At 44.7% G+C, this 27623-nt stretch overlaps 2 protein-coding genes across 7 annotated transcripts in view; one reads left to right on the top strand and one right to left on the bottom strand.

The window, feature by feature from the left end:
• SRPK2 (SRSF protein kinase 2) overlaps nucleotides 1-5433 on the top strand; it is a 97816-nt gene extending 92383 nt beyond the window's left edge. For all 4 annotated transcript variants that reach the window (XM_056846968.1, XM_056846970.1, XM_056846969.1 and 1 more), the window contains one exon: nucleotides 4829-5433. In XM_056846968.1, coding sequence (XP_056702946.1) covers nucleotides 4829-5013 — 185 coding nt within the window. In that variant the 3' untranslated portion in view covers nucleotides 5014-5433. The remainder of the gene's footprint in view (nucleotides 1-4828) is intronic.
• Nucleotides 5434-18102: 12669 nt separating this feature from the next.
• Nucleotides 18103-27623, bottom strand: part of KMT2E (lysine methyltransferase 2E (inactive)) — a 69631-nt gene continuing 60110 nt past the window's right edge. For all 3 annotated transcript variants that reach the window (XM_056846964.1, XM_056846965.1, XM_056846966.1), the window contains 7 exons: nucleotides 26416-26669; nucleotides 25806-25862; nucleotides 25076-25633; nucleotides 22718-23010; nucleotides 20957-21045; nucleotides 20598-20689; nucleotides 18103-19750 (listed from right to left, as the gene is read on the bottom strand). In XM_056846964.1, the coding sequence (XP_056702942.1) occupies nucleotides 18242-19750; nucleotides 20598-20689; nucleotides 20957-21045; nucleotides 22718-23010; nucleotides 25076-25633; nucleotides 25806-25862; nucleotides 26416-26669 (2852 nt within the window). In that variant the 3' untranslated portion in view covers nucleotides 18103-18241. The remainder of the gene's footprint in view (nucleotides 19751-20597; nucleotides 20690-20956; nucleotides 21046-22717; nucleotides 23011-25075; nucleotides 25634-25805; nucleotides 25863-26415; nucleotides 26670-27623) is intronic.

The raw sequence follows: 27623 nt of genomic DNA, 5'->3' as shown, positions 1-27623 counted from the left end.
TATATTAAATTATTGGTGTTATGTTTTGTGCACATAATTGAATTTATTCCTTTATATATTGCATCATACTACTTTTTTCCTGTTTCTTTGTTCTCTCAGCCTTTTTTGGTTTATCCAAAAGAGCATAAAGCCCTTCATGTAGCATTCTGGTTAGTGCTTATGATGATGCTTATAGATGGATCCATGTGGGTGCACAAACATCTGGAGGAGGGGGACAAGATCCAGGCATCCCTTTGCCCCTTCTATTCCCAGAAGACTGTTGTATCTTTGCCACATGGGCACAGGGATCTGTGGCTTGATGCTGTAGTGTAAATACCACAAAATTATCTAGAAGTAGATTTTAAAAATAAAACTAGAAGTTCTGCTTCAGTGGAGGAAGGTATCCTTGTATGGATTGTGCCTGCTCCTTGCTCTGTGGGCAGGTTATGTGCAGATTTCTTGCAAAGGCTTCCAGTCCTGAAGAGGCGTTCCACCTCCGCAGTCCATGCCCTGCTCCATAGATGGATGAGCTTCCGCAGCTCTCCCACCTTGCTTATTAAAAATTCACCCAAAAATACCTTTAAAAAATCGCTGGTCTCTGCCTCTTGCTCACAAGCAGCAGTAGTGGAAAGTATATTAAGTTGTCCTAGATGGAACAATGCCCCAATGCATCTACCAGACTTGAGCCACTACGAGAGGAATGCCTGGCCGCTCTTCCCCTCAAGATCCTGGCACTAGCCTCTGCAACATTGGCTCCTGCTATTCGACTGCCTCTCTCCTCCCCCCTGCTGAGACACTGGCAGGGATGGACATCTGGCTCTCTCACACTCTGAAGTACAATAATGGATGGGCCCATCAACAGAGCTGCCTGCAGCTCTTCTGACTGCGATAGTGGTGCCTGTTCTTCAGCTGCTGCTCTCCTCTCCCCTGCCGAAGCACCAGCAAAGACAAGGAGTGGACAAAAGTACTGGTGGTGGATGGGCCCATTGACAGAACCACCTACAGCTGTTCTGAACCAGTACCTTTCACTCCCATCAACTACACAAGGCCAGGAGGCCCCGGCAAATACAAGTACTATCAACTGAGAGCTCCTTCTCCCACCATCTTCCTTGGCTGGAAGGGATTCCCACGGCAAGCGGGGGAGGGGGGCATACAGATTACTACCTACCACTGGGAAGGGCTCTCCTTTTTCCTCCCCTTCCCATCATCCTTAACAGGGCTCACTTACTGAGCCCTTTATTCCTACATTATGCCTGAGTGTGAAGGACATTATGTGTAGTTTGAGGGGAGAAGGGCTTAAAAGATGAAAGAAAAGCAATGCCACAGACAGAGGGATGAAGACTTCTTTTCTAAACCTTACCCACCTCCACAGAGGCAATCCCATAGATCCAGCCATTCCTCAGAAGAGCCTGGCTCTTATTCCCTGGATCCTAGAGCTACTCACAGGAGCAGACATTTTAGCTTTTCTTCTAGCTTTTCTTCATTCAGCTCCACCCGCGCTTTCCAGAACTGCCCCCTCTGGCCATTTTGAGTCACTGTACTTCAACTTTGCTTCAGACTTTATGGCTTCAGTTTAGGAAGAGGGGGAGTGGGCAGGGGAACGTTCCACTTCTGCCCACCCTCTATCAACTTTCTCCATTGAGAGGAACTTCTACTCCTTTCTGGGGAAGGGTACTCTGGCCTAAGGCATTGCAGAACTAACTGCTTGCCGACCAGTTCCAACTCCTCTGCTTCTGCTGCTGCTGTCCTCTCCCCTGCTGAAGTATCTGCAGGGACAGCGAATGAACAGCCAGCCCTTTCCCACTCTGAAGCACTGGTGGCAGATGGCCCCATCTATAGAGCTGCCCACAGCTAAGTTAAAGCTGGCACCTCGCATCCTATCAACTCTGCATGGCCAGGAGGCCTTGGCAAGTATATGCAGCCCTGTAGATTGTTCAAGGTAAGCCTGATTGCCATCTTGTTTCAGTTGCAATTCTCCTAAATAGATGGGGACAACTCCCTTAGAGCCCATTAAGTCCCAGACCTTGCTCTCAGAGCAAGTGCAGCCTCATTGCCTGAGCATAGCATTCATACTCAGGGCTGAAAAATGTTTTAAGGTCCTAGCTTCTGCCCATTCAGGTACGAATGAGACCTCCTTAAGATCAACAGAGCCTCTGGATTCTTTGGGGATACTGTACCAGATGAAGTCCTTGTGGAGATGAAGGGAAAGAAGAAGCCAATGCCCTCTTTTTCCAAACAAGATGGGAAGAGATCCAACAGATCAAACTTCCTTTTAGCATCCAAAGTATCCTTCCAGCAAAGGGACTCCACTGTCAGCCTAGAACAAATCCTGATTCATCTTCAAGGCCAGCTTCTCACCTAAGGGGCTCCTTGGCGCACTTACACAACTTGGCTGTTCTAGAACTCCTCCATTCCCTGAGTAGCAGGTTTCCTTTCTCCCTGGGATCCAACAGGCCAGTGTGACATCAACTTAGACTCCAAGCCACCAGACACCTGTGGCAGAACCAAACCATGGTACCAGATCGGAAGATGGAATGCTTTCTGGGGCCTTCTTTATTCCATTCATCTTTCCAGGCCAAGACAACAGCAGTGAACTAAGGCCCTTGACTGCCCCCACCTCCAGTTCTGTGCCAGCAACCAAAGTTATACTAGCCTTAATCCTATTACCGTATATACCCGTGTATAAGCCGACCTGCGTATAAGCCGAGGTGCCTAATTTCTCCCCAAAAATGGGGAAAAATTAGGCACCCGCGTATAAGCTGAGGGTCGGTTTATAACCCCTCCCCCCCCGCAGGCTTACCTTCTGGGCTCCTGGCGGTGGGAAGCGGCGGATCCGGCGGCGGCCTTCCTGCAGCTGCAGGAGGCACCCCCAGGCCACTCCTGGTGGCGGGAAGTGGTGCGGGGGCGGCGGAGCGGCCTCCCTGCGGCCACAGGAGGCCTTTGGAGGCCGCTCCTGGCCGGGAAAAGGCGGCGGGGGTGGCTGTGCGGCCTCCCTGCGGCCGCAGGGGGCCTTTGGAGGCCGCTCCCGGCCGGGAAAAGGCAGCGGGGGCGGCGGCGCTGCCTCCCTGCGGCCGCAGGGGGCCTTTGGAGGCCACTCCCGGCCGGGAAAAGGCGGCGGGGGCGGCGGAGCGGCCTCCCTGTGGCCACAGGGGGCCTTTGGAGGCCGCTCCCGGCTGGGGAAAGGTTGCGGCGGCGGTAAGTTCCCCCCTCCCTCCTCCCTTCCCCCTTTACCGTATTGACCCGCGTATAAGCCGAGTTCGGCTTTTTCAGCCCTTTTTTTGGGCTGAAAAACTCGGCTTATACGCGAGTATATACGGTACTATTGCTGATGAATTGCAACAGCTGAAGAAATTGTTATGCAAAATCAAGTGGTTTTAGATTATTTACTACCTGCCCAAGGAGGAGTATGGGCCTTAGTGGGAAGTGAATGTTGTATTATCCTAATGATAATATCCAAGAAATTAAGAACCAAGTACAAGTGATGCAAAATATTTTAAAGGAGGCTAAACAAATCCAAACTGAGGGTTACATTAAAAAGTGGGAAGATTTGGTCATGGTTTCAAAAGTTATCAAATATAAAGTCGATTATTGGAAACATGTATTTTGTTAATTGTGATATGTTCTTCAATTATCCAATTATGTGTTTATGCTTTAAACTGAAATGGGGGGGAAATACTATGTGATGATGAAAGATATTACTGTACAATTGGTGCAATTAGAAATAAATGTTGGACGTTCTGTGAATGAACAAAATGGAGTAATAATGATGAAGAAATTTATGCTTTTAGTTTAAAAGAAATAATTTGTTTAATATATGTGTATTATTTTTTGTGCTATGCACTTCGTTTTACCCTATATTCCTGTTTCTGTAATAAAAATCTTCTCCTAAGAACTTGGTGCCCTAGCAAGAGAGTTTATTTTTCCTTATCTTCTGCTCAAGACAAGCCTGCAGTTACAGTTATTGTCCTTGTTTTGTTATGGTTGTTGCCTATTCTCTCTCATTTCTGTGTTAAAGGTTGCCCTCCTCCCTTCTCTTTAGGCATCCACACTGTTGAAGAGGCTGCCAGATTCTGAGCAGGAGAGGGCTGAGTTTTTAGTGGGATGAGACTTCTTTTACTGGCTGTGCCTTTCTTGATTAATGGTTATTGGTTATATACAAATGTGCTAGTCACCATGTCACTATGATGTCAGAAACTCTATATTTGCCTAAACTGTGCTTTGAATCTTTGCAACTGCTGTGGATTCCTTTGGGTGTCAGGCACTTGTCTTGATTAATCAATAAAAGCAGTAGTTCTTGTAGAATAAAGACTTTGAATCTGTTTATTGTTAATTGGGTAGTGGGATACCTTCATTGGAGTTTAAATTTCCCCTTCACCAACCCACCATAACTTCAGCAAGGATTACCAGCCAGCAGATTATAACAGCCATATAAACTTTTTACGTTTGCATACTTATAAGGCTCTGGTATTCATTTATGAATTCTGATTATGTTAGCATTTACAAACAATTATATAAGGCAGAAATAGAAAAGAAAGTGCATGTTACAGTTTTCAGTTCTGACATTTGCTGGGTTGAAGTGAGGCAAGTGGTGTGTGTTATTATATATTATGAATATACCTGTATATCTGAAATGTAAATTCTTTCCTTTTGATAATACAGGCTGTGATTATTACCTTGATTCTTTGCCAATAGAAAGGGCTAAAATATCCAGATGAGTGATTATATGCATTCAAGCCTCTTTATTCATTGGCTTGTGAATAAAATGAGGTTTTCCATGGTCAGGGGAAATTTTTATTCCAGCCAGCTACAAAGCCAGTTGTCACACTAATTGGTTCTTTCCCCAATTCAGGAGAACTTCGGCACATCACGAAGCTGAAGCCCTGGAGCCTCTTTGATGTCCTTGTGGAAAAGTATGGTTGGCCTCAAGAAGATGCAGCAGAGTTTACAGATTTCCTGATCCCTATGCTAGAAATGGTTCCAGAGAAGCGGGCCTCCGCGGGTGAATGCCTCAGGCACCCTTGGTTGAATTCTTAGCAGAATCTCCGACTCTCACCCTGGGCCAGCCCCCGTGTCCCCCACACATCAGACCCTAAACGGTGACTGTCATAAGTTCTCTTTAACAGGATCATAAATGAGCTGGCTTCAATCCCAGACCTTTATTTTGCTTTGAGGTACTGTTTGACATTTAGCTTTTTGTGCACTGTGTTTTTGGGAGGGGTGGTCTTTTCGTCTTCAGCTGGTAGTTTTACTGACTCTCTGCAGAAAACACTTACTAATGTGTCTTTAAGCATTGTTTCTTGTGTTGTGTGGCATTCAGACACCCACTTTTTGAACAAAAAAAATCCTTTATTCTCCTCTCATGTATTTTTGGCAGGTTTTGTAACTATTTATGGAAAATATTTTAGCTGAGTTATATTATTTACAAGCGTGAGGCATTACCAAGTCAGAATTGGAAAAAAAATGTACAATTCTAATCTTCTGGCAAAGGGACAATTTTCTTGTAAAATATTGTATGTAACTGCACCCTGTAAATGTTTATTTCCATTAAAAATGGGATGGGGGACACACACACAAATTTCTGAGTAATGCTACGAAATCCAGAGAGCTGTAGCATCCAAACGGCATGCAGCAGATCTGGAGCTGCTGTCAGGAACTGTGTCAAGAGCTCCTTTCTGTAGCAGTGCCCAGGTGGGATTGGAAAGAAAGTTGCTCCTATGTATGACATTTCATTCTCCCCAAAAGGCCTTGTAAAGGAAGGCTAAGACTTCTTTCCAAGGAGAACTCAATAGTTTTACCATTTTAGCACTACTGGGGAACGTCTGCCTGTTTCAAGTGCTTTTAAGGAGAGATTGGATGACTTGCTCTGCAGTGAATTGGGTGGGAGGGCTTGTTAATATTGCTTTCTGATAAAGAGGGTTGATGCATTAGGCTTAATAATTGGAAGAGATTTGGGGAAGGATTCTTTGGGCAGACTCTTTAACCTTTAAAGAAAGAAAAAAAGATGCGCCCTCTTCAGGAAGGAAAAGAAAGAACAGAGAGGACTCAAAATTTATAGTACAAAAAAGATCATGCTCCTTCCATATATAGCTTTACATGTTTCTAAAACAAATTGCACTAGCTTATTTTTCCCATGAATTGACATATTAAGGAACTAATCTTCCTTTGTAAGTTGCACACAAAATTTTAAGTGTTTTCCTAGGAAAAAACCTAAAGTAGATTCCAAAAGAGAACTCATAGGCAATACAGATTTTAGAATGTAAAATACAGAGGCGTATTTTAGCCTCTTTTAGAAGTCAGTGGGGTGAATGTATTTTTTTTTCTGGTTTTACACATTATGGTGCCACTTTTTCTTGACTTTGTCCATTTTAAATTTATTCACATGCTTTTGCAATAACTAGATTGTGAGATGGTACCCCGTGTTGTAACAATAACCTATTGTTTGAGGTGCTTGCAGTTGTCTAATTAAAGTGGTTGTTTTTTTCAGAACTGTGGTGCTCCCTGCAATGTTTTGATAGTGGTAAATGCAAACCGTTCACTTTAAAAGTTGTCAAAAGCTATTTGGTGCATAAGCTTTCTGCCCTTGCCTTTTATCTTATAAAATTAAGGGGTACATAGAGTAAAATCCATACCTAGCTAGACCAAAGTAGCCTTCCACCAGGATTTCCTTTTTAATTTTGTTGCTGCCTGCATATCATGATGGAAACAGAGGCTTACCCATAAAGCATAAAAGGTTCAGAAAAGATAACCCCTTTTTCATATAAGGGCACAATGAGAGCTGTATGCAGATGGAATGTGTTCTGTTTACCTGGCTTAAATCATCATCAAATGTGCAGAGGTCAAATGCATAGTGTACAGCCTTGCAAATATGGCAGTAGGTGAGAGACATATTCCTCTTCTGCTTGCCCTCACTACTATGCAAATCTGTGTGGTTGGGGACAAGGCATCCCTTTCATTTTTTGGTTCCTCACTTTCTGACAGGATTGTTTTCAGAACATAAATATAAGAACCCACAATGCCTCAACAGACTGAGCTGCACTTCTACTGTTTATTGTATTTGTTAGTTATTTACTTACTTCAGTTATATCCTGCCTTTCTCTCCAGTGGGGACACAAAGTGGCTCATAACGATCTCCTCTTCTCCGTTTTATCCTAACAACAACCTTGTGAGGTAGGTCAGGCTGAGTGTATGTGTGACTGGCCTAAGGACACCCAGCAAGCTTCCAAGGCAGAGTGGGGATTTGAACCTGGGTCTCCAAGATCCTGGTCTGATACTCTATCCATTACACCACACTGCCTCAGTTGGATCTGAAAGCCTCAGTTACTTATGTCTCTAGACCTTATGGATGTGAATTCAAGCTTGAGAATATGTGGCATAATATGAGTGCTTAAAAAGCAGAGACTGAACAGGTCTTCGGTAACTGGGAATGAGGCTTTGTTGGTTTGTATGCGCCTTGCCTGTCTTGTTTGGCTGGTAGAGTTGCACATTCTGAGATTTAATAATCAAAACCTCCTTCTTTGGAGGTTTTTAACCAGAGGCTAGATGGACATCTGTCAGCAATGCTGATTCTGTGAATTTAGGCAGATCATGATAGGGAGGGCAGGAAGGGTTGTGTCAGTTTTTGGCTCTCACAGCCCTTTCATACAAACCCAGGGTAATGCAAATCACCACTTTGGGGTCAGAAAGCAATTTCTCTCCAGACCAGGGATCCTGGAGGATTTTTGTTGCCGTCTTCTGGGGGTGAGGGGTGGAGATAGTTGTGAATTTCCTGCATTGTGCGGGGGGTTGGACTAGATGACCCTGGTGGTCCCTTCCAACTATGATTTTATGATTCTATGAAAATGCTTTTCATATATTAATTATAACTATTTTGTATTTATTTAAAACACTTCTCCCTGCAACTGGAGTCAAGACGAGTACAAAGGCAGTTTACAAACAACTGCTAATCCAAATTGAAAAAATAACCATTAATATTTGAATCTGGTTTCTGTGATAGTATCTGGTTGAGAGTTTACAGAGGTCAGCAAGAAGGAGAGAGGGCGACCCAGCAGATAATTAACTGACAAAAACAAACATTATGTACGTCCCTCATGGCTGGCTGGCAGGAAAAGAAATTGTGCAGATGTAAATGGGCATGACTAGTTTCAGCATGAAATCAAGTCTTTAAAACACACACATATACATGATCTGAACAAATTTTCCTTCAAAGATTGCATGTGAGAGTTATGTATTCTACAAACATTATGTTAAATACATAACTTGCCTCTTCTGTCATATTGGAGCTGCAAGCATTGAAACATCAGAGTAGCCTCCAGCTCAGAACTGTCTAGTTACTCCCATTCTCCTTCAGTAGCGGGAAGTCATCCTCCTCTGGGTTATCTCTCTTACTCGCTCAAATTTGTAGGGTTTATGCAAATTAAATTGATCCTTAACAGGACCAGTAGGAGGTGGACCTTACACAGTCAGAAAGCCCTGCTGCTCCAGACAAGACTCACTTAGCCAGCTCCATCTTGTAGGCCCAAAAAAGTGTGACAGATTGTGATAACCTAGTTTATTGGGGCCTTTTGGACTAGTTATTTCCAGCCATTTACTATGTCAAAGGCAGTTAAAACTCATCAATGGCCTCAGCAGCATTAAAGCTTCTTGCGGCAGCAATCCAAAGGAAAAAAGGCCAAGACCCCTTTGAGAGATGGTTCTTTGCTGCTCACCTCTCCAGAACCACACCGTGCCAAGCCATCGTCGCCCCAGGCATGGGGTTGTGGCAATCGGTTAGAATCCCCTCTCCAGTCCTAGCAGCAGCCGAGGCTTCAGTTTTGGCCACTTGGGCTTTCAGCATCCCAGCTGATGCTTTGGAGGAAGGGACGGAGAAGCCCCTATTTCATTGTTGGTAAAGGTAGCCCCACGGTGGTATGGCTGGGATGTCCCACCCCCAGACTCCACAGTGCCTGTGCAGGCTTCTCAATGTAGCACAGCTGTGGCAATTCCCTCAGGGCTGCCTTCCAATGTAGTGGTAATGCCGCCCTTTCCCTTTTATGAGGGTTTCCCGTCTTTCTAAGCACCTTTGATTGATTGCAGCAGGGCGCAGGGCTTCAGAGGACTTCCTCAGATGCCCTTTCTGACATGCCTGCCCAATCTTCTTGCTTCACAAGCAACCTCTGACCCCCAGGCTTTCTTCCTTGGCAATAGTCTATTCAGCAGCAGGTAGTTTCCAAAGGGAAAAAGCAGAAGAGCAGGCCCTGTAAGAGGCGCTGTAGTGACCAACACACCCTTCGTTTGGATTCCTTCTTTTCTCAGGAGACTTCCTGTACATCAAAAAGGCATCCTAACAGGTGCAGAGAAGGTGCTGATTCCCTGTCAAATTCTCTGGTGAAGTGGCTAAGGGATAGGGCTTTTGACTCTTCCACCATCTCTGAGGACAACCAGCAGGAGCCCAACAAGTATGAAGTGCCACTGCCATCTACTGAGCATAATGTGGAATGACACACAGTCACAAGAACTGAGTTGGTAGTCTCTGAAAAAGAAGGGGAATGGTCAGGGGAGGACATCCCTCCCCCTGAAACTTTAACCCAAAGCCGTTTAAGCTGTCATCTATAAACAGGATTCCACAGATCAGGTTAAACCTTCAATCTCTTCCAATCTGGACAAGTGAGGCATTAAGAAACCGGTGTCTGTTTCATCTGTTTGCCTCTCCCCTGAGCATTTTGAAGAGGCGATGAGAGCAGAATGTGCTATTCCTGGTTCAGGGAATAGCTTGCTTACTATAGATAAAACATTCTACTCACTTCCTGAATTCGTTATGGAGGACTTAAAGGGTCCTTTGGCCGATGCCCTGGTGGCTGCTATGCATCTGGGGCTGTGTTATCTGAAGATGGAGATGATGCCTTACATAGAGAAAAATGAAATAGCACTGAAGAAGTTGCATGAAGCCTCCTTCCTTGCTATTAGAACTTTTGTAGTTCTCTCCAATTTCTGCAGAACCACTGTGATATGGGCGGATGACCTTCTGCAAAACCTGAACCCAGATCCCCTCACACAGAGAAGGATGTTGCTGAAGATCAAAAGAGCAGTGGAGTTTGTGGTGGATGCCTCTCAGGACGCTCTCCACTTCAGTACCCAAGATCAAACAGCCAGCATTGTTATTCACTGCAATCTGTGGCTTAAACATTGGAAGGTTGACCTCTTTTCCAAGTCTATTGTCTCAATTGAGAATTTTTTTGGCCAGAAGTTCTTTGGGGATTCGACTTTGGATAAGGTTTTGGTCAAAGCCAAAGAAAAAAGGAAGGCTATGCCATCTAGCACCACCGTTAGAGGCATGAACTCTCAGAACAGATCTCAAGGTTCCCTTCGTCCTGTTGGCTCCTTTTTCATGGGAAGGAACAATAGAGACAACAGAAGTAGCAGACGATATTGGGACAGGAACAAGTCTTGACCTGCAGCTTCCCATCAGCCCAGAGCAGATAATTGTCAGTTCAACAAAAAGCCCACCTCCACCTGACTATATAATAGTGGGTTGGCTTCAGTTATTCAGCCATGTTTGGAACAGACCTACACAAAACACATGGGTAGGGGAAATTATTCAATACAATTACATGATAGACTTTGTAAATAGTCTGTCTTTTGAAGTTATCCTTTCTCCAAGATCCAGGAATCCTCAGCAGCATTCCCTGATGTCTCAGGCCATATTCCATATCTTACAAATTGGAGTCATAGAACAAGTGCCTCAGGATCAACTTTTCAAATGAGTGTATTCCATCTTTCTCCTGATGCTGAAGAAACCGGGCAAATGAGCAATCCTGGATCTTAAGTCCTTCAACAAGATGCTCAGCAAATTTCAAAGAGAATTTCTCAGATTTTCCACCAAGGCAGGTGTTTTTTTTACCTCAATCGACCTTATGGAAGTCTACCTACATGTTCCTATCCACCGTACTTCAGGCAATTTATTCGCTTTGTCTCCAGTGGTTTGCACTACCAGTACAGGGCCTTGCCATTTGGCCTATCACCATTCCCCAGGGTATTTACAAAGATCATGATTGTGTTGGTGGCATCCCTCTGGACTGAGGGTTGCCATGTATATCCCTACTTGGTTGACCTGTTGACAAGATCTTCGTCCAGGGAATGTGCACAATGGGATCTAGAAAAGACCCTCTTTCTGCATCTTCGGGTTTTTTTAGTGAATGCCTCTAAGAGTTACCTGATCCCTACCCAGGACATCATCCATCTGGGAACTAGGATTATCACAGCTTGGGGAAAGGTCTTTCTTACAGAGGAGAAGCTGGGAAAACTAATCCAGGCTGCTATGAGCCAGAGTCAGAAAATGTTATGGTCCTAGCCTAAATTCTAGGCCTCATGATTTTGGCCATGGACATGGTTCAGTGGGCTCGTTTTCATTGTTGTCCCCTCCTACCATTCCAGTTGGGACATTCTAAGACATCACAAGATATTTCCAATCCCACCAGCACTACACAGATCTATCTCTGGCTTGGTGGTGCAAAGAGAACAATCCAAACAAAGGAGTATCCTTCAGATCCCCTGGTTTTGACGACAGACGCTAGTCTTCTGGGTTGAAGAACCCGTTGCCTGATTCAGATGGCCCAGTGGAGGTGGACAACAACAAAACAGATGCACAGCGTCAGTTGGCTGCAGTTACATTCAGTCATGTTGGCATTGCCAGCCTTCAAGCATCTAGTAGCTGGAAGGCATGTCCTAGTCAAGACAGGCAATGTCACAGCAAAAGTACATATAAATCATCAGAGCGGAACGCAATCTCACACCCTACAGAAGGAGGAAACTCTGCTTCTGATTTGGTCAGAAAAACACCTTGCAAGTATTCAAGCTCAGCACCTCCAGGGCTCCTTGAACACAGAAGCTGAGTGGTTGAGCAGAGTAGAGGTAGACAGGTAGAGGTAGAGGTAATGGTCACTAAATCCAAGGGTCTTTGGAGCTGTTGTGTGTCACTTCAGGAATCCTTGCATAGATCTCTTTGCAATTCCAGACAATTGCAAAGTCTCCAAGTTCCTATCTCGATTCAAAATATCTCAAGCAGAAGGAGAAGATACTCTTAACTCATGCTTGGCCAGTGGGTCTCCTGTATGTGTTTCCTCCCCTTCCATGGATTGCCAAACTACTCAACAGGGTTTGAGGGAGCGAGCCCCAGTGATACTGATTACTGCCTTCTGGCCCAGGAGGCCTTGGTTTTCGGATCTCATCAACATGGCACTAGCTTGACCTTGGAAGATCCTTCCATCATCAGACCTACTACAACAAAGTCCACTCTTTCACCCAGAGCCAGAATGGCTAGAACCAGACATGTGGAAATTGAAAGGAGAGCCTTGGAGAATGCAGGTATTTTCCCAAGGAGTGCTTGAGATCATGCTAGCTTCCTACAAACCATCTACAATCTGCATTTATGAACTCACCTGCGAGTGTTCCACAGGTAGTGTAGGAGAAATTACCTGCCCCTCTCGTTCCTCGCAAGAAAGACATAATTTTCTTTCTCCCTAATGGGCTCTGCATCTGGGCAAATAATATAAAAAGGGAGGTATCAGCATTTGCATCTATTCTCAAGCTGGATAATGACAAAATCCTCTCTTCCAACAGCCTTATCACACATTTTATGCAGAGACTCAACTATCTCCCCGTTTGCCAGAAGTTTCTGACCTGGAATTTAAACAAGATGCTGAAGACGTTGACTAAACCCTCCTTTTGTCCAAATCCTGTGCATGAAAAAGAGAAATTACGGCACAAGTTAGATGTTCACAGGGCTCTGCATTGTTATATCAAAAAGATGGCTGCTCTTTGTCAATTGGATGCCTTGTTTGTTTCTCACAGTTCCCATACATTGGGGAAGAGAGTTTCAAAAGATACTGTTGTATATATAAGCAGTGTATATTCAAAGCATATGAAGTGTTGCATCTACCTGTGCCCAAGTTGGCCACTGCACATTCTAATGCAGCAGCAGCAACGGAAACATTTTAATCAACCCCTGTTGATCAATGGAGGACAGCCACCTGGTCATTTTTATTTTTGTTAAGCATTATCTAATCGGCTGCTTTTGGGTGCAGAATACTTCAACAGGTAGTGGATTGCTGATCCTGAATTCTTTCCCTCCTGACATGGCTTAGCTGTGGTACATCCCAGAGGAAGATAACTTCCCCCTACTGAAGGAGAATGAAACATTGGAGGTTTTTTCTCTTCAGCCCTAAACAATCGGGCCCTCGTATTTACGGGACTGCCTTCCCTGATAAACCCCTCAGAGAGCTTTACGCTCATCTTCTGACAACCTCCTGGTGACCCCTGGCCCAAAGTCTATCCGGCTGGCCTCACCTAGGGTCGGAGCCTTTTTGGCTGTGGCCCGTACCTGGTGGAACTCTCTGTCCAAGGAGACCTGGTCTTGAAAGATCTGGCCCAGTTTCGAAGGGCCTGCAAGACAGAGATGTTCGGCCAAGCTTATGGTTGAGGACAGCGACAATTATATAGGCACTTTAAGAACAACTGCTGGCTTGAGTCTTGGGGGAAAAAACCCTCCTTTTTCCTTGGCCCAGTCTTCTCTCTAGCCTCTCAGAATGTCATCTAGGCCATCTATGGTTTATTCTAGACCCCAAATCACTGCTTAGATTTTAATTGTATGATATCTTTAGTACGGGGTGGAAGTCTTTTTTGAGGTGTCATCGTCCTTCGGTTTCTTGGTTATTTTTAGATCAGCTTTATTGAGAGCTTACTGGAATTTTAAAATTGTGCTGTCCCCCCTGTATTTTATTAGTTATTGTTCAATTTTATGATGTAAGACATCCTGAGCCCCACCTGGCAAGGGAGGGTGGGATATAAGTATGATTGAATAAATAAATAGTGGGGTGAAGTCATCTTTGCCCTACTCGGTATGGAGCTGCTCAGGATCACTTTTTCTTCAGGCCATGGTTAGATATAGTTCATTCGCATTGGGGGTAATCTTCTCGCTAGCTTTCACAAGAAAAAGTTTAACACAATAAGTTTTCTAGTTTCTAGTTTTCCTTCTGTTAATTTAAAGAGTATTGTGTTCAGTTTTGGGCACCACAACTTAAGAAAGATGTAGATACGCTGGATCGTGTCCAGAGGAGGACAACAAAGATGGTGAGGGGTCTGGAGACCAAGTCCTCTGAGGAAAAGTTGAAGGAACTGGGTATGTTTCGCCTGAAGAGGAGAAGACTGAGAGGTGATATGATAACCATCTTCAAGTGCTTGAAGGGCTGTCATACAGAAGAGGGTGCCGAGTTGTTTTCTGTTGCCCCAGAAGGTTGGACCAGAACCAATGGGTTAAAATTAAATCAGAAGAGTTTCCATCTAGACATTAGGAAGAATTTTCCAACAGAGCGGTTCCTCAGCGGAACAGGCTTCCTTGGGAGGTGGTAAGCTCTCCTTCCCTGGAGATTTTAAGCAGAGGCTAGATGGCCATCTGTCAGCAATGCTGATTCTATGAACTTAGGCAGTTCATAAGAGGGAGGGCATCTTGGCCATCTTCTGGGCACTGGGTGTGTGTGGGGTAGTTGTGAATATCCTGCATTGTGCTGGGGGTTGGACTAGATGGCCCTGGTGGTCCAACTCTATGATTCTACGATTCTGGAGCATGCCTTTGGCAGGACTGCCCTGCCTCCTACTGGTCCTGTTAGGGATCACTTTAATTTGCCAAAACCCTGCTTTGGAGTGAGTAGGAGGTGTAACCCAGAGGAGAAACGCCAATTTCTCCACCAAGGACACTTGTTCGTCCAAGGTAAGCAAAGTGTCCAGCTAGACCCCCAAGCTCCTTGCGGAGTCCACCAATATAAGCTGGTCATGTGTCAAATGCTGCCAACAGATCTAATAGTATCTTGTCTTGAGAAGCCTCAAGAGTGGCTTGTCCTGCAGATCTTAGACCAGATGTGATCTTCCCCAGGTGTGGAAAATCCTCCCATTGTAACAACTTTGTTGAGGCTGGGTCAGAAGCAGTTTTTTCGTCCTCTGACCCCTCCCCCTTCTTCCTTATCTGAAGCCATGGAGTTTGAAGCCGAGTTGGAGTAAAGTGACTGAATGGCCAGAGGAGGGCAGAGATTCTAGGCCTAGAGGCTGAAGATGGGGATGAGCACCAGCCTCGTGGGCCGCTGGGCCTCAAAGAAGTGCTGCAACAGCAGCCCCTATGGGTGGTTTTGCGATCCAGGAAGAGCCAGGTTCCTCTGAGGAATGGTACTGGTATCTGCTGGACCCCTTTTTTGTCTCCACCTGGGTGGGGAGGGGGAGGAAGAGTAGGTGGGGGGTAGTCCTCATCCCTCCTTCTATTGCATCTCCTTTTTCATGTCGTTTCCCCCCAGATCCTGTTGAACGTCCTTCACCACTTTTAGTAATGTAGGTACAGAGGGGTGAAGTGAGGTCCTGTTGATGATGATGGGTGGGGAAAGAGCCCTCTGAAGGTAAATAAGGCCCCTTTGTCCCCCTTCCCCCTTCAACCTCTTAAGAGTTCCCTTCCCATGACTGAGGCTGGTGGTGTGTGTAGAGGGAAATGCTCTTTCGATACTTGTATTTGCTGGGACAGTCACCCTGTCCTATCATGGTGACTTGGCTCCATTTGCTATCTTGGAACATTCTGTCCAACGCAGATTCTTCTTCACCCTTCCTACAGCTGCTAATAATCAAGAGGCGCGTGTGTGGGGAGAATACTGATTCCCCCTCAAGTGTTTCAGCCTTTTTCTTATATGGAGCAGGCATGGCATGGTCTGGGCGTGGGTGGGTTGAGTGCCTACTCAAGATAATGGAAGGCTTGGCAAAATAATAATGCACGTGCCGTGTGTGTGTGTGCGTGTGAAGTGCTGTCAAGTCGCTTCCCTGCTCATGGCATAAGGAGGTATTCTTACAAGAATACCTTCTACTGATGGTAAACAGGTGTTTCTTATGCAGTGTGCGGTGCTGAACTGTGCCAAATCATTATGCAGGAATAAGTACCTGAATCTCTATGCAGCTGCTGAAATGCTGATGTTCTGCCATGCTTGTAAAATGTGCTTGTGTTTGTGGGATATAAACCAGACTGCATACAGATTTGAAAGTTCTCTCACTACTCCATAATGCTTCTCTACATTGCAAAGCTTAAGTTCTGCTGCTCACTTTGAGGCATTTCTTTCTGTAGGTAGATGTTGACTGGAGTACAGTGCTGAAGATATACAGAGGTAAACTTTAAAAGGACAAAGATGCCAATGTAATTATAGACCTGATTCCATTTGAAGAAAAAATGTAACTATAAAATTTTTTAGTACTGTTTTCATCAGGATCATTTTCTCATACTCAGTAACACGTAGTAGGATGTGCGCCTTTGACTACAGGGCAAAAGTATTTAGCAGTCTGCCTGCATCTATTTTATTCAGAAGCGCTCCATGCCATTAAGCTATTTATGGAGATGAGGAAGTTGATGCCCAGGGAAAATTCAGCACACATTTGCTCTTCCTCCACAGGAGACCTGCAGGGTCTCCCTGTGCCGCTGGCTATTACAGTGGTTACAGTGTAGCAGTCACTTGTCCTTGGATGGACAAGCCAATCGGGTTGTGGGCGATGGCTGTAGCCTAACAATAGTGCAAGCCCACCCTGGTAGGATGCAGCCCTGATCACAGCTGGGACATACTTTTCGCTCTTTGTTGCTGAACAGAACCAAGGGCGCCTTCTGCAGTGCTTTGGAACTGGCTTAAAGTTAGGCAAATCTTTTAAAGCACCAACTTGCAAGGTAGCTGGACTATGTGTCATAAATGATTGTCACTTCACTCCAGTTGACTTCTTAAAGGTACTTAGGAAAATAGATTGTGGTGGTCATGGGTGCCATGTTTCCTGGGGCCTCCCTTGCTTTTCTCTGAAGCAAAAGCCTTTCCTCCCCTCACTGGAGCAGGAGGGGTTTCAGAAGAGCCCAAGAAGCATGGCTTTTGCAGCTCTAGGGATTGTCGCTTTAAAAACAGCTGCCTCCTAGTGTTTTATGACGAACCTTACAGGGTTTTGAGTTTTTGGCACACCTTGCCTGTTCGCAAAATCCCCAATGCCCACGTCTTCAACAAGGTTGAGGCATTGCTGAACTAGGTCCATAAAGTTAAATATCACACATCCTTTGGTGATCTGCCCCATAATTCAGTGGAACCCACACAGGTCAGGTGTCCTCCTCCCAGCATCCCATTGCTCAGTTCTGCTGCACCAGTGGATGAATACCACCCCTGCCAAAGTATTTGTGTTGCTGTGGTGGCCATTTCTATGTGGCCTTGGCATTAGTACAGAGGTGCAGCCAGTTGCTGCCGGCCCTGTTTTTATGGAGCCTCAAATATTATTTTAAAAGTTGTTAGAGCTAAATGTGATAGATGATAGTACAAGGCTGGGTTTTTCCCTAGCGGTGAGCTGACTGAATGGGTGTGTTCATCCTGGCAAGAGCAGAATTTAGTCATCGTGCCATTTGCTTCTCTAGGCCTCAGGTGTTCCTCACAGTGTAATACTTGTCAGTGTAATTTCAATACCAACACCAATAATCTTTTTTAACAGCAACTTCTCAAGACAGTTCGTTAAAACTGACATAATTGTGATTTATTAACATGAATTAAAATGCCCAACCAGTGCTGCAATGTGACAGTATATTAAAAAAAAATTAAAGTTCATATACTGTACTACTTCCACAAAGATCACACGTTTTTGCAAAAGACCTGTATGTACAATACTATATCAAATGAGAAGCGTTAAGCAGTTTTACACGCAAAAGGAAACAGTATTTACAGCACTTGTAGGAGACATTAGAAACAATCTATACATTAAATTACAATGTCTGCAAATAACTTGAAATAAGAGCCATGTCCACACCAAACTATAAAAAATCTGTATTGCATTTTCTATCTATATGCACACGAAAACTGTTGACAGAAGATGGAAAAAACCTGTTAGTGCCATCACTAAGCTGTGTACTTATTTTAATTACATATGTATAAAAAGTAAATATAGAAAACATTCACTAAATGAATTTAACTGCAACAATAAAAGTTAAAGTTTCTGCAGCATCAAATCTACTGCCAGAACAAACAGTTGGAATGTTCACTTACAAAGTAAAAAATGCCTCATACTGGCTCAACGGGCACAGTGTCAGGAATTTTTCAAAGCAAAAATGGAAAGAATACAATGAGAGCGCGCGCGCACTGGTGTCTGCTTTTATACAAAGTCATGTACAAGCTTTAAAAAGTACCTTGAACAGGTACATATGAAATATACAGTTTTTACATAACATTTTTAAAATGTTTAGAAGGGGTCCATTTTAATGCCACCCTGAACCATGATAATTGTTCTGAAAAGTCGGTGGCACCTGCGCTCTGTGAATAGATATTTGCCCAGGCACCGGAGACGCCTGCTGAGGTCCTTGAACCCCGTGAGGAAGGGCGACAGAGCCAGGATGAGGACAGAACCCTGAAGCTGTCGGTGTTGGAATACTGTTTGGTCCTTGAGGCTGGAGGTGAGGACCCTGCCCTGGGAGTGGACCGTGGGGGCCTGTTCCAGCAGGCTGGTGCTGAGGTCCAGGTCCCAACGGAGTATGGTGTGGAGGCTGTGATGGATAGGAGACCGTTGAGTGAGCACCGGAAGGAAAAAGTGGGCCCCCCGGATGAGATGGATGGTGCAGTCCTTGTGCCGATGCCGCGTGATGACCAGAACCTAGAACAGTGGAGGGTGGCGGAGGTGGCGGTGGAGGAGCTGAATTGGCTACGTGCTGGTGTTGTGCTTGCAAACCTTGGTGACCTGTTGTGGGGTGAGTAGGATGGTGGTGAGGAAGGGGGCCGGGAGGAGGAGGAGGGGGTGGCAGATGATGTCCAGCAGCTGGAGAGTGGAGGTGTGATCCAGGAGCTACTGCCACCGCATGCACCGGCCCTACGACATGTGCCACCGCATGCTGCTGATGAGAGCTTTGCTGTTGCACGAGATGCGGTCCAGGCGCAGGAGGAGGTGGTGGAGGCGGCGGAGCTGCAACGGCTGGAGTCTGATGGTGAATACTGGGAGTCTGTGATGGCAAAAAATGCCCACTGGTTACATGGTGCCCTGAAACTGGCTGCTGGCATGCTGTACCAGCAAGGGCTTGATTTGGTCCAGAGGGAAACACAGTTTGCTGTGGTGGTATGCTACTTTTTAACTGACTGTAGTTTTGAAAGTTTCCTGAGGGGGGCTGCTGGTTTTGATAATAAGTAGAGGAAGGGGGCGGGGGTGGGGGCGGAGGCGGGGCACTGGTGTTGAGACTTTGTTGGTGGAACTGACTGTAAGATACAGAAGAGGCCTGGGAAAAGAGTGTCCCGCTGGGCGGCGGTGGCTGCGTGCTGGGCTGAAGGGTCGGCGTTGCTGGGTAAAAACTTCTGTGAGAGTCTCTCTGAGGTGTTCCGACTTGAGGTGACGGAGGATGATGAGATCGGTATGGCGATCCTAATTGTTGTGAATGAGGCTTCGGTGAAAGGTAGCCATGCTGAACAGGTGTGTGAGGAGTAGAGGACTTGGGAGGGTTTTCTACATGAGGTGAAGGGGGACAGTGTAGCTTCAGTGGCGCAGAAGGCAGCTTTTGGGAGTGAGAGAGAGGCTCTGCTGTGCTGCGCAAATGGGCCTGGGATGGGTGGTTTTTTGAAAGTGCTTCGACGGTGCTTGTCAGCTGTTTGGGTTGCTGGTCAGGTTTGGGGTGAGTTGAGCCCTCAGCCTCTGGAGTGGCTGCTGCAGCGTCCCACTGGGCGTCCTGCTTTGTAGGTGTTCTCCCCAGAGAGTGGGCAGGAGCTGCAGGACTCGGTGAGGAAGGCTACCATAAAGAAAAAAGAGCAGTAAATGCTGATCCACTCGTGTTTAAAACATATCCACATAATGGCCAACATCTGTTCTTATGAAATTTATTGGCCCATTTAATAAACAGATTCTCTGGTTAAATGAGATTACGTTCTGTAAACCCGGTCTGCTTTCTGAAAAATGTTGTACCTTCAATTGCAAGCTTGGAGTCTGCGTCTCCTCTCTCTTTTAAGGTTTCCAGGATAAAATGTCTCTTACTGCTTTTTATCTGAGATGCACAGCTGCTTATTTTATTCAATTATTTTAACAATCTGATTGTTTCAGTGCTGGTCTGTTTATATCATGTGGTTATCAGGGACACCATGACACTGTTGTAAGGCTTCAAAACCACATCTGAACAGAAAAACAGTTCGATTCTACTGTACTAGAAGTGACTTCCCATCAGGCTTAGAAGCAGTGCATTAGTGATTGTATCTCCTGCAAATGTGTCTGTTTTAGATGCCACCCAAAAGCTTTCTGGGTCAACTGAACAGCTTCAGTAGTGAAGGTGGCCATTTTAAGTACAAACTTACACAAATGCACACTCATAAAACAAAACTGTACATCAGCACTGAGAACAGCAAGGCTGCTCTTATGGCTCTGACGAGCACCTACTTCCCAGAATGATGTTCTCAAAAGTGGCCGGGCAGTCTCAGGGCTCTAAACTTCCCATTTGTCCTCAGCCACTGACTGGCAGGCAAAGCAATACTGCCTCTATTCACAGACGACATAAAGCTAAATTCTGATCACCACCTTCAAGTTACAGTGACCAGGAAAGAAGCCATGTACACGCACATTTAGGGACTGGGATTGTTTTACGTTACCTTGTTCATTTTTAAAGGACTCTTGCAAGTCTTCAGAGAAGTATCTGGGGATGGACATTCACTTGTGGGCTCAGGGTTTTCAGGATCAGGATCTGCAATAAGGGTAAGAAAGTGCATTGGAAAAACTGCCTCATGGTTAAGAAACACTTCTCTTGTGGGTTGGATCAAACAATGGAAGGTCTGGAAAAATTTAACGCTGAAGCATATTTCTGGACTGAAATAAATCTGGACTATGCTTTCTCACCTACCCCCATCCCACTCCAGCCTGAAATGCTCAGGATTCCCCCCCCCCACACTCAAGCTGAAGCAGACTAAGAGCACTACAACACTGCTAGAAGTTAAAGGAGACAGCTTCTTACCACAATCCTTGTCCTTCCTATGGTCACTTAGAAGCAGCGCTCGCTGATAACTTCGCTCCCTCACTTGCTCCACTGAAGTTGAAGCAGTCCTTAAAAAAAAAATAATTAACTTAAATTTTAATTCTTCACAATTCGGAATTCAAGACTTTTAGGGGGACACAAATTCACACTCAGATGGTAAAAGTTGTCAAATGTTAGGGCATGAACATATGGTGGACTGTTGCCATGAAACTGTATGTCTGTTATAATTCAGCCATCTTTACACTGGCAATTCAGGTTATGCTTTCTTCAATACCCACGTTTAGATGTGAAAATTCAATACTTCCAGAGCTGTTTAAGTGGCAACTGCTGCAGGAAAGTGTGTCAATAAACCAGAGTTTAGCCTTTAACTAATTAACTAACAGGAAAAGAGGAAGACCTAACAAGAGATGGATTGACTCAATAAAGGAAGCCGCAGCCCTCAATTTGCAAGACCTGAGCAAGGCTGTCAAAGATAGGACATTTTGGAGGACATTGATTCATGAGTCAGAAGCGACTTGACGGCACTTAACACACACACAATTATCTGAGTTGTCTTGAACCAACAACCACCAAAGCCATTCCTCGTTTAAAAAACCAGGCACTCTGGAAGTTCTTTGGGGGGAGGGTCCATGGACCACTTCCATGTCAAGCTGAACAGAGAGAGCAGTTAGCATATCTGACTCAGGCCCAGAAAGAGTATATGTGTGTGTGTGTATGTGTGTTTCAAAAGATGCTACACTGCACACATTTTACACTGATCTAGATGACAGGTGTTTTTTTTAAAGGAGATAAATTCCCCAAATCCCCTATGCTACTGATCCTGTACTCTTCTTAGAAAATCACTGCAAGACTAACAGATTCCCCTGAAGAAGCCTCCTGGCGAAATGCATACAGAATTTTGAGAATTTTAGCAAAGTAATAAAATGTTTTTACCTTATTTTGCACCATTGGCCTTGGCCTCAATTTTTATCTCCTGTGACTGGTGCAACCCTTTTATTTCTCTCTGGTTTTTTTTTAAAAAAAACTAATGTCTGCACAGGAGAATTGGAGAAGTTGAACCTAACCTTTAATGGTTTGATTTCCTGTTCAGGATTTAAGACCCCAAAGAGTTGCACATGGGGGGGAGGGGGAAGATGATATAAGATATTTACAGACAAAGGAGAGGGTACTGACTAAAACAAATCCAATGCATGCTCTTCTTCTATCGGATGGAGGGAACTTTGACTCTTGAAAGTTTATACTCCCAAAATCTTGTTGGTCTCTAAAGTGCTACTGGACTTGACTCTACCTCTTCTACTGCTGACCAACACAGGAACCCTCCTGAAACAATTTACCCTGCCAGCAATTCTATGGGAACTGCCTGGCTGTTGCTGACTTAGTACAGCTTTTTCTCTTGTTCTGTTATGACCACAACTATATCCTTCATTTTTAGAGCAGAAAAAAAAACACTTTAAAAATACAACATGCAGTCATCTACAGGAAAGATGAGCAGCTTACCCAGATGAAGACCCTGACAACTCAGAACCATGTCTTTCCTCTCATGCACATGGGCGTTCACAGCATTAAATCTAATTCTGCCAAGCTGCATTCAAGCAAATGGGCCAGACCTCCTCAACTGCAACTTAATGGCTTCCAGAAAGTACCACCTGAACTTGTGGGTTAGGACATATGCTCAAAAGTTCACTTTGCCACCGTATCAACTACATCACTGTATCATTAAAAGCTTCAAAAATAGCTTACCACTGAACCTCTGGCTCATTCTTCTCGCTTGAAGCTTCTTTTGACGAAGAAGAGTTTTCAGTTTCTTCAGAAGTGGTGCTGTAATCAGTGGCTGGCAGGGGCAGAGGGAGACTTCCAGTGTGCTCCCGTTCCACTTGCTCCCCATTTTCACTGCTGTTATACCCATCAGCAGCACTAAGGTTGTTTCCTCCACCACCAGCATGAGGTGACATGCTAACAAGGGGAAAGCTGTCAGCCTTCGAGCCGCTTTTTCTGGCTTCTCGCTGCCTTTTACGATATTCTAGAAGTGACACCTATATTTAAAAGGCAGAAGGCAAAGCTGAGTTCATTTCAAGATATTAGGCAAATTTATAATGTTGTAAAATCCAAACAAAGAAACATAAATCTAGCTTCAAAGTATTACCGTATTTTTCACTCCATAACACGCACTTTTTTCCTCCTCAAAAGTGAGGGGAAATGTCTGTGCGTGTTATGGAGCGAATGTGCACACAGAGCCGGCTGGGCGCGCTGGAACGACGCAAGCCGGCTTTCCCCGCCCGCCTCCCAGCTGGGAGGCAGGCGGGACGTACAGAGCCGGCTGGGCACGCTGGAACAGCGAGCCGGCTTTCCCCACCCGCCTCCCAGCTGGGAGGCGGGCGGGGCGCACAGAGCCGGCTCGCGTCGTTCCAGCGCGAGCCGGCTTTCCCAGCCCTGACAGCCAGCTGGGGGGGGGGGGCGTGTTAGGTGCGTGCTATGGAGCGAAAAATACGGTATTTGCCATCTCTTCAGATATTTGTGTCTTATGTTCATTTTGGTACACTCTTTTAAGGTTACACTGCTTTTTAGACCAATAAACAAGTTTTGGAAAGCTTAATATAAAATTGGAAGGAGGTGAATAATGAGGAATTGTATGTAAAATGTGAGAATTGAGATGGGGGGGATTTTCTGTGCCTGCTGACCTTTACACTAGAACAAGGAGTTGAGTCAGAGCCATTACAGTATATCTGGGAGGCTGAGGCACAGATTGATTGGCGCAGCAGCAGAGTGTAAATTGGAACCTGTTGACTATCGATTTGATGTTGCTGTCTCTGCCCCACAGCCAGCAACTTGCTCATTTCTCTCTCTTGAAAGATCTGGTATGTCTCTGTAGCTGAGCTTTTTATTTATTCACTTCCGAAGAAACAATGGATCATTCTATGTTGCATATATGCAAATGTGTACACTGTATTCCTGGCATGGATAAGGGGAATATATTAAATATTTTGGCCATTGTGCTCTAGTGTGGTCCTGAATTTTTACTTTAATGGTTTGAGCAGAATTATTAAAGTAAAAATATTCCTGAAATGTGGAAAAAACTTTAAAAAACCCAAAACCTCTTATTTTTTGCCTTTGAAGCTGAAAAGCAGTTTTAGTTCCCAGGAAGGATTTTTATACAATAAATTGTCTATTCCTATGAACGATGAGTGTTCACAAATTTATTTAAATGAGAGTGCCCCCTGGTCACAAAGCAAACAAATGAAGGGTTGCTCACTCTAGATTTAGGACTTTCATCACTGATCCCCAGTAGTTTAGCTTCCTGATCTCAAGAACGTACTGAGCAAATAAGTTGCCTTAAAGCTATCCTTATTCCTCTAATGCTGCTACAACATTTACATTCACCCATTAGGGAATAATACCCAAACAGACAATAATCTGGACTAGATGACCCTGATGGCCCCTTTCCACTGTATGATTCTATTCTAAGATTCTAGTTGCTTTAAAGTGCAATATATTACTCATATAAGTTAGCAACAAATGAAATTAGGGAAGCTAAAGAAGTACCGTCATTGTGACTGTTGTATTTCTTACAAACAGGTCTCTGTGAATTTTGCTTGGCGTCAGCAGCCCCGCAGAACCGCAAGGCAGCTGCTGCACGGCTGAGCAAGCCCAACTCCACCCCCTTTGTTCCAATCACTTTGAGTTGGATCCAAGGACTCCTTGCCACTAAGCGAGGAGTCAGCATGTGGACCCAAACCAGTCTCCAGCTGTTCCTATACTGAAATGACCACTGATCTGAACTTCTTCACTTCATCCCAGTCATCTGTATTCCTCAGAACTCATTCAAAGTTCAACCAGGCTGTGGAAGAAATTGATATAAGTTTTAAAAATAAAACTTTTGAAAATAACTTTACACAGTATTTGTTCACTTACGGCTAACCATTCCGATAAACCTTAATAATGCTGTGTTAAGTTGGTTAAAAAGCGGTCTGTAGTAATCCACTTAAGAACTTGAAACAACGTAGAACACAAATGACTTAAGTAGCACAAAATTTCTCTTGCACAACTGGTTATGCAATATTTTTTTTAAAAAAACACATGAATTATGGTTAAGGGTTTAACCTTTTTCTTTTGTGGAGGATTCTGGGGTGTGCAATTTCCATCCATCAAGGTGTCACCACTGATAGTCCTTCCAAAGCCAGCTACAAGTCCATCTTCAGAAGTACAAAAAACAGACGCTTCCATGAACATGCCTCTTGCATCATCTGGAATCAGGCACTTTGACTCACTTGTTCGGAATCCACCTCCGACCTCCAACTGGTGTGAAGGCGTCAAGTCCCTCAAATTAGAATTCACAGAGAAATTTACACCTGTCCTATCGGGACTTTTTACCCAGGTGGAGTAAACTGTTCCCCGTCCACAGTGAGCCGTTTCCAGTTGGCTGCTTGAATCAGTCCTGTCGTGGCCAGGGGCATCCAGTGCACTTGGCTCAATCACTTCGAGTCCCAACTGGAGGTCTGCAGCCATTTCCTTTTCTCCAGAGCACTGCCTGGCGCCATCGGTTCTATTCCTCGGACTAAGATATCCAATAGTCTTTATTTCCTGCAGACACATCTCTGCTAGGTTAGAATTCCGAAAGGAGCCAAGTGCTAGCATTGCTGCTGATGACCGGTCGTATCCCTACACAAAAGAAAACCATTCTGATGTTAAGCTAGTTTTTAACATAGCATTGCAATATATTAAAACAACATCCCCTTTCACACAGCTGCTTTAAATTTGCCCAGTTTGCAGAAAGAGTTGAATAATAAACCAAATGGGAGTCTTTGCCCAAAGACATCTTGAGCAGACTTACCTCTTGACTATATGTTCGCCTCTTAACTTCAGGGGAGCTATCAGGTGAAGAAATATTCTGCACCAAAAGAAAAAAAAGTTTAAAATGGGAAAAAAATTACACACATGAAATGGTTTTGGAAGGGGAGACAACACATCTAGTTTTGTAAACAACTTCCTGAGTGCTTGTTTGACTTTCCACCTGCCTCATGGGTTAAAACTCTGCAAATTACTTTTGAAATGATTTATGACAATTGATTTCTGCACAAACTATTTCATGTTATGTGAGCAGGAGGATGCTAGCCCCAAGCCAGCAACAGCTTGTATGCACAAATGGAATTCCTGCATTGTTTACTGGAAACAATACCAAGATGTGCCTCTCTTTATCAGAAATAGGGTTTTGGCACACGGTTTTCAAGCCCTCCCAAGTTCTACTAACTTGTAGAAAGTAGATGCCTGAAGTAGATGGATTGAGCAATTAACACTTACTAGATATTTATCTACATATTGAAATCTGATGAATTAAAAAGGCACTCCGATAGATTTTGAACAGGGCAGTTAGTGGATCCCCTTGTTATGGCTGCATCAACTGTACCACTTCTGAAAAAAGGCAAGTTCTGTGCAAGGCTCACCTCAAAGTGCATTGTATTTCCATGAATACAGGGAATCACTGGAGTAACAGGCGAGCAAATGGGCTTATAACCATTCTTACAGGTTTCATCTTCCACTTTTATTCTAGGTGGAGTAGCAAACAACAATGGATCTGAGGCCGAGGTGTCAGCATGGGTTGGTGTGGCATATGGAGAAGGAGTAGGCGTAGAGGTTTCTGAATAGGTGGAATCCAACAGCTGATATAGTCTTCGCTTCTTTAGTGGCGTGGTGAGGTCTGTGTGTTACAACAGGAACAAAAGTTAGAAAACAGGCATAACAAGACTCTCAATAAAGGCATAAGGACAAACTTGAATACAATTGCTAGTAGGCTGGCCAGATATTAAATGAACACAAAGGTTAAAATAGTTCTTCTCTTGGATGGTAAGGGAGCTGCAAGAGGCCTCATCTTGGAACTGTGGCATAGCCATGAGGAAGCCCGGGTCCAAATCCTCTGGAGAACTGTACTTGTCATTTTGAATGTCCGCCATCTTGTTTTGGTGGGAAATAGCTTCCATCGGTAGAGGCTCCAAGGAGAAATAGAAATCAGAGGAGATTTAGCAAGATAAAGGAAAAAGGTAGATTAGAGAGGTAGAAGACTTAGAAATAGAATTAAGAAGAAATAAAGGGTAAGGTTCTTAAGAGAAGACCTAAGGCAGCAGAGAGATGCACAAACGCTGCTCTGCCTTTGCGAGACAGGAAACGAACTGGGGGGGAAGTTTGATACCCTCAGGAGACAGGAAGTGAAAGATCTTGTTTCTGCCTCCCTGGGCAAGTGAAAGAAATCACCACTGTGAAGATGCCCTCCTCTTCAGAGCGAGAAGCAGCTAATCACACGAGCTATTAGGGATTCCGTTGGTTCAGGTATTGGGACTTTGAAAGAAAAGTGTGAAGACAAAACAGCAGGAAGGAAACCACAATCCTCTTCTGAAGAAGCCTTCCTTGGCACCAGAGGGTTGCAAATATTGCATTTGGATATAACATTCTCAAAAAGGTAGAGGCAGGGTTAGATGAGATTGAGAAACCACTTTAATCCAACTGCAGGCCTGGGTTTGGGACTGAACCTGCCAGATGCCCTATAGCAAGACAAGGAGCTTGTCCTTGTTGATTCTCCTGAATCTCTCTGGCTTTGGGTGGAGGAGAAGACACCATGCTTTCATTCTTGGCTATCTCAGAAGATGGTGTGGGGAGA

Source organism: Euleptes europaea, chromosome 3 (assembly GCF_029931775.1).
Source record: "Euleptes europaea isolate rEulEur1 chromosome 3, rEulEur1.hap1, whole genome shotgun sequence".
Lineage (NCBI taxonomy): Eukaryota > Metazoa > Chordata > Lepidosauria > Squamata > Sphaerodactylidae > Euleptes > Euleptes europaea.
This window is presented reverse-complemented; position numbering and strand designations above follow the sequence as displayed.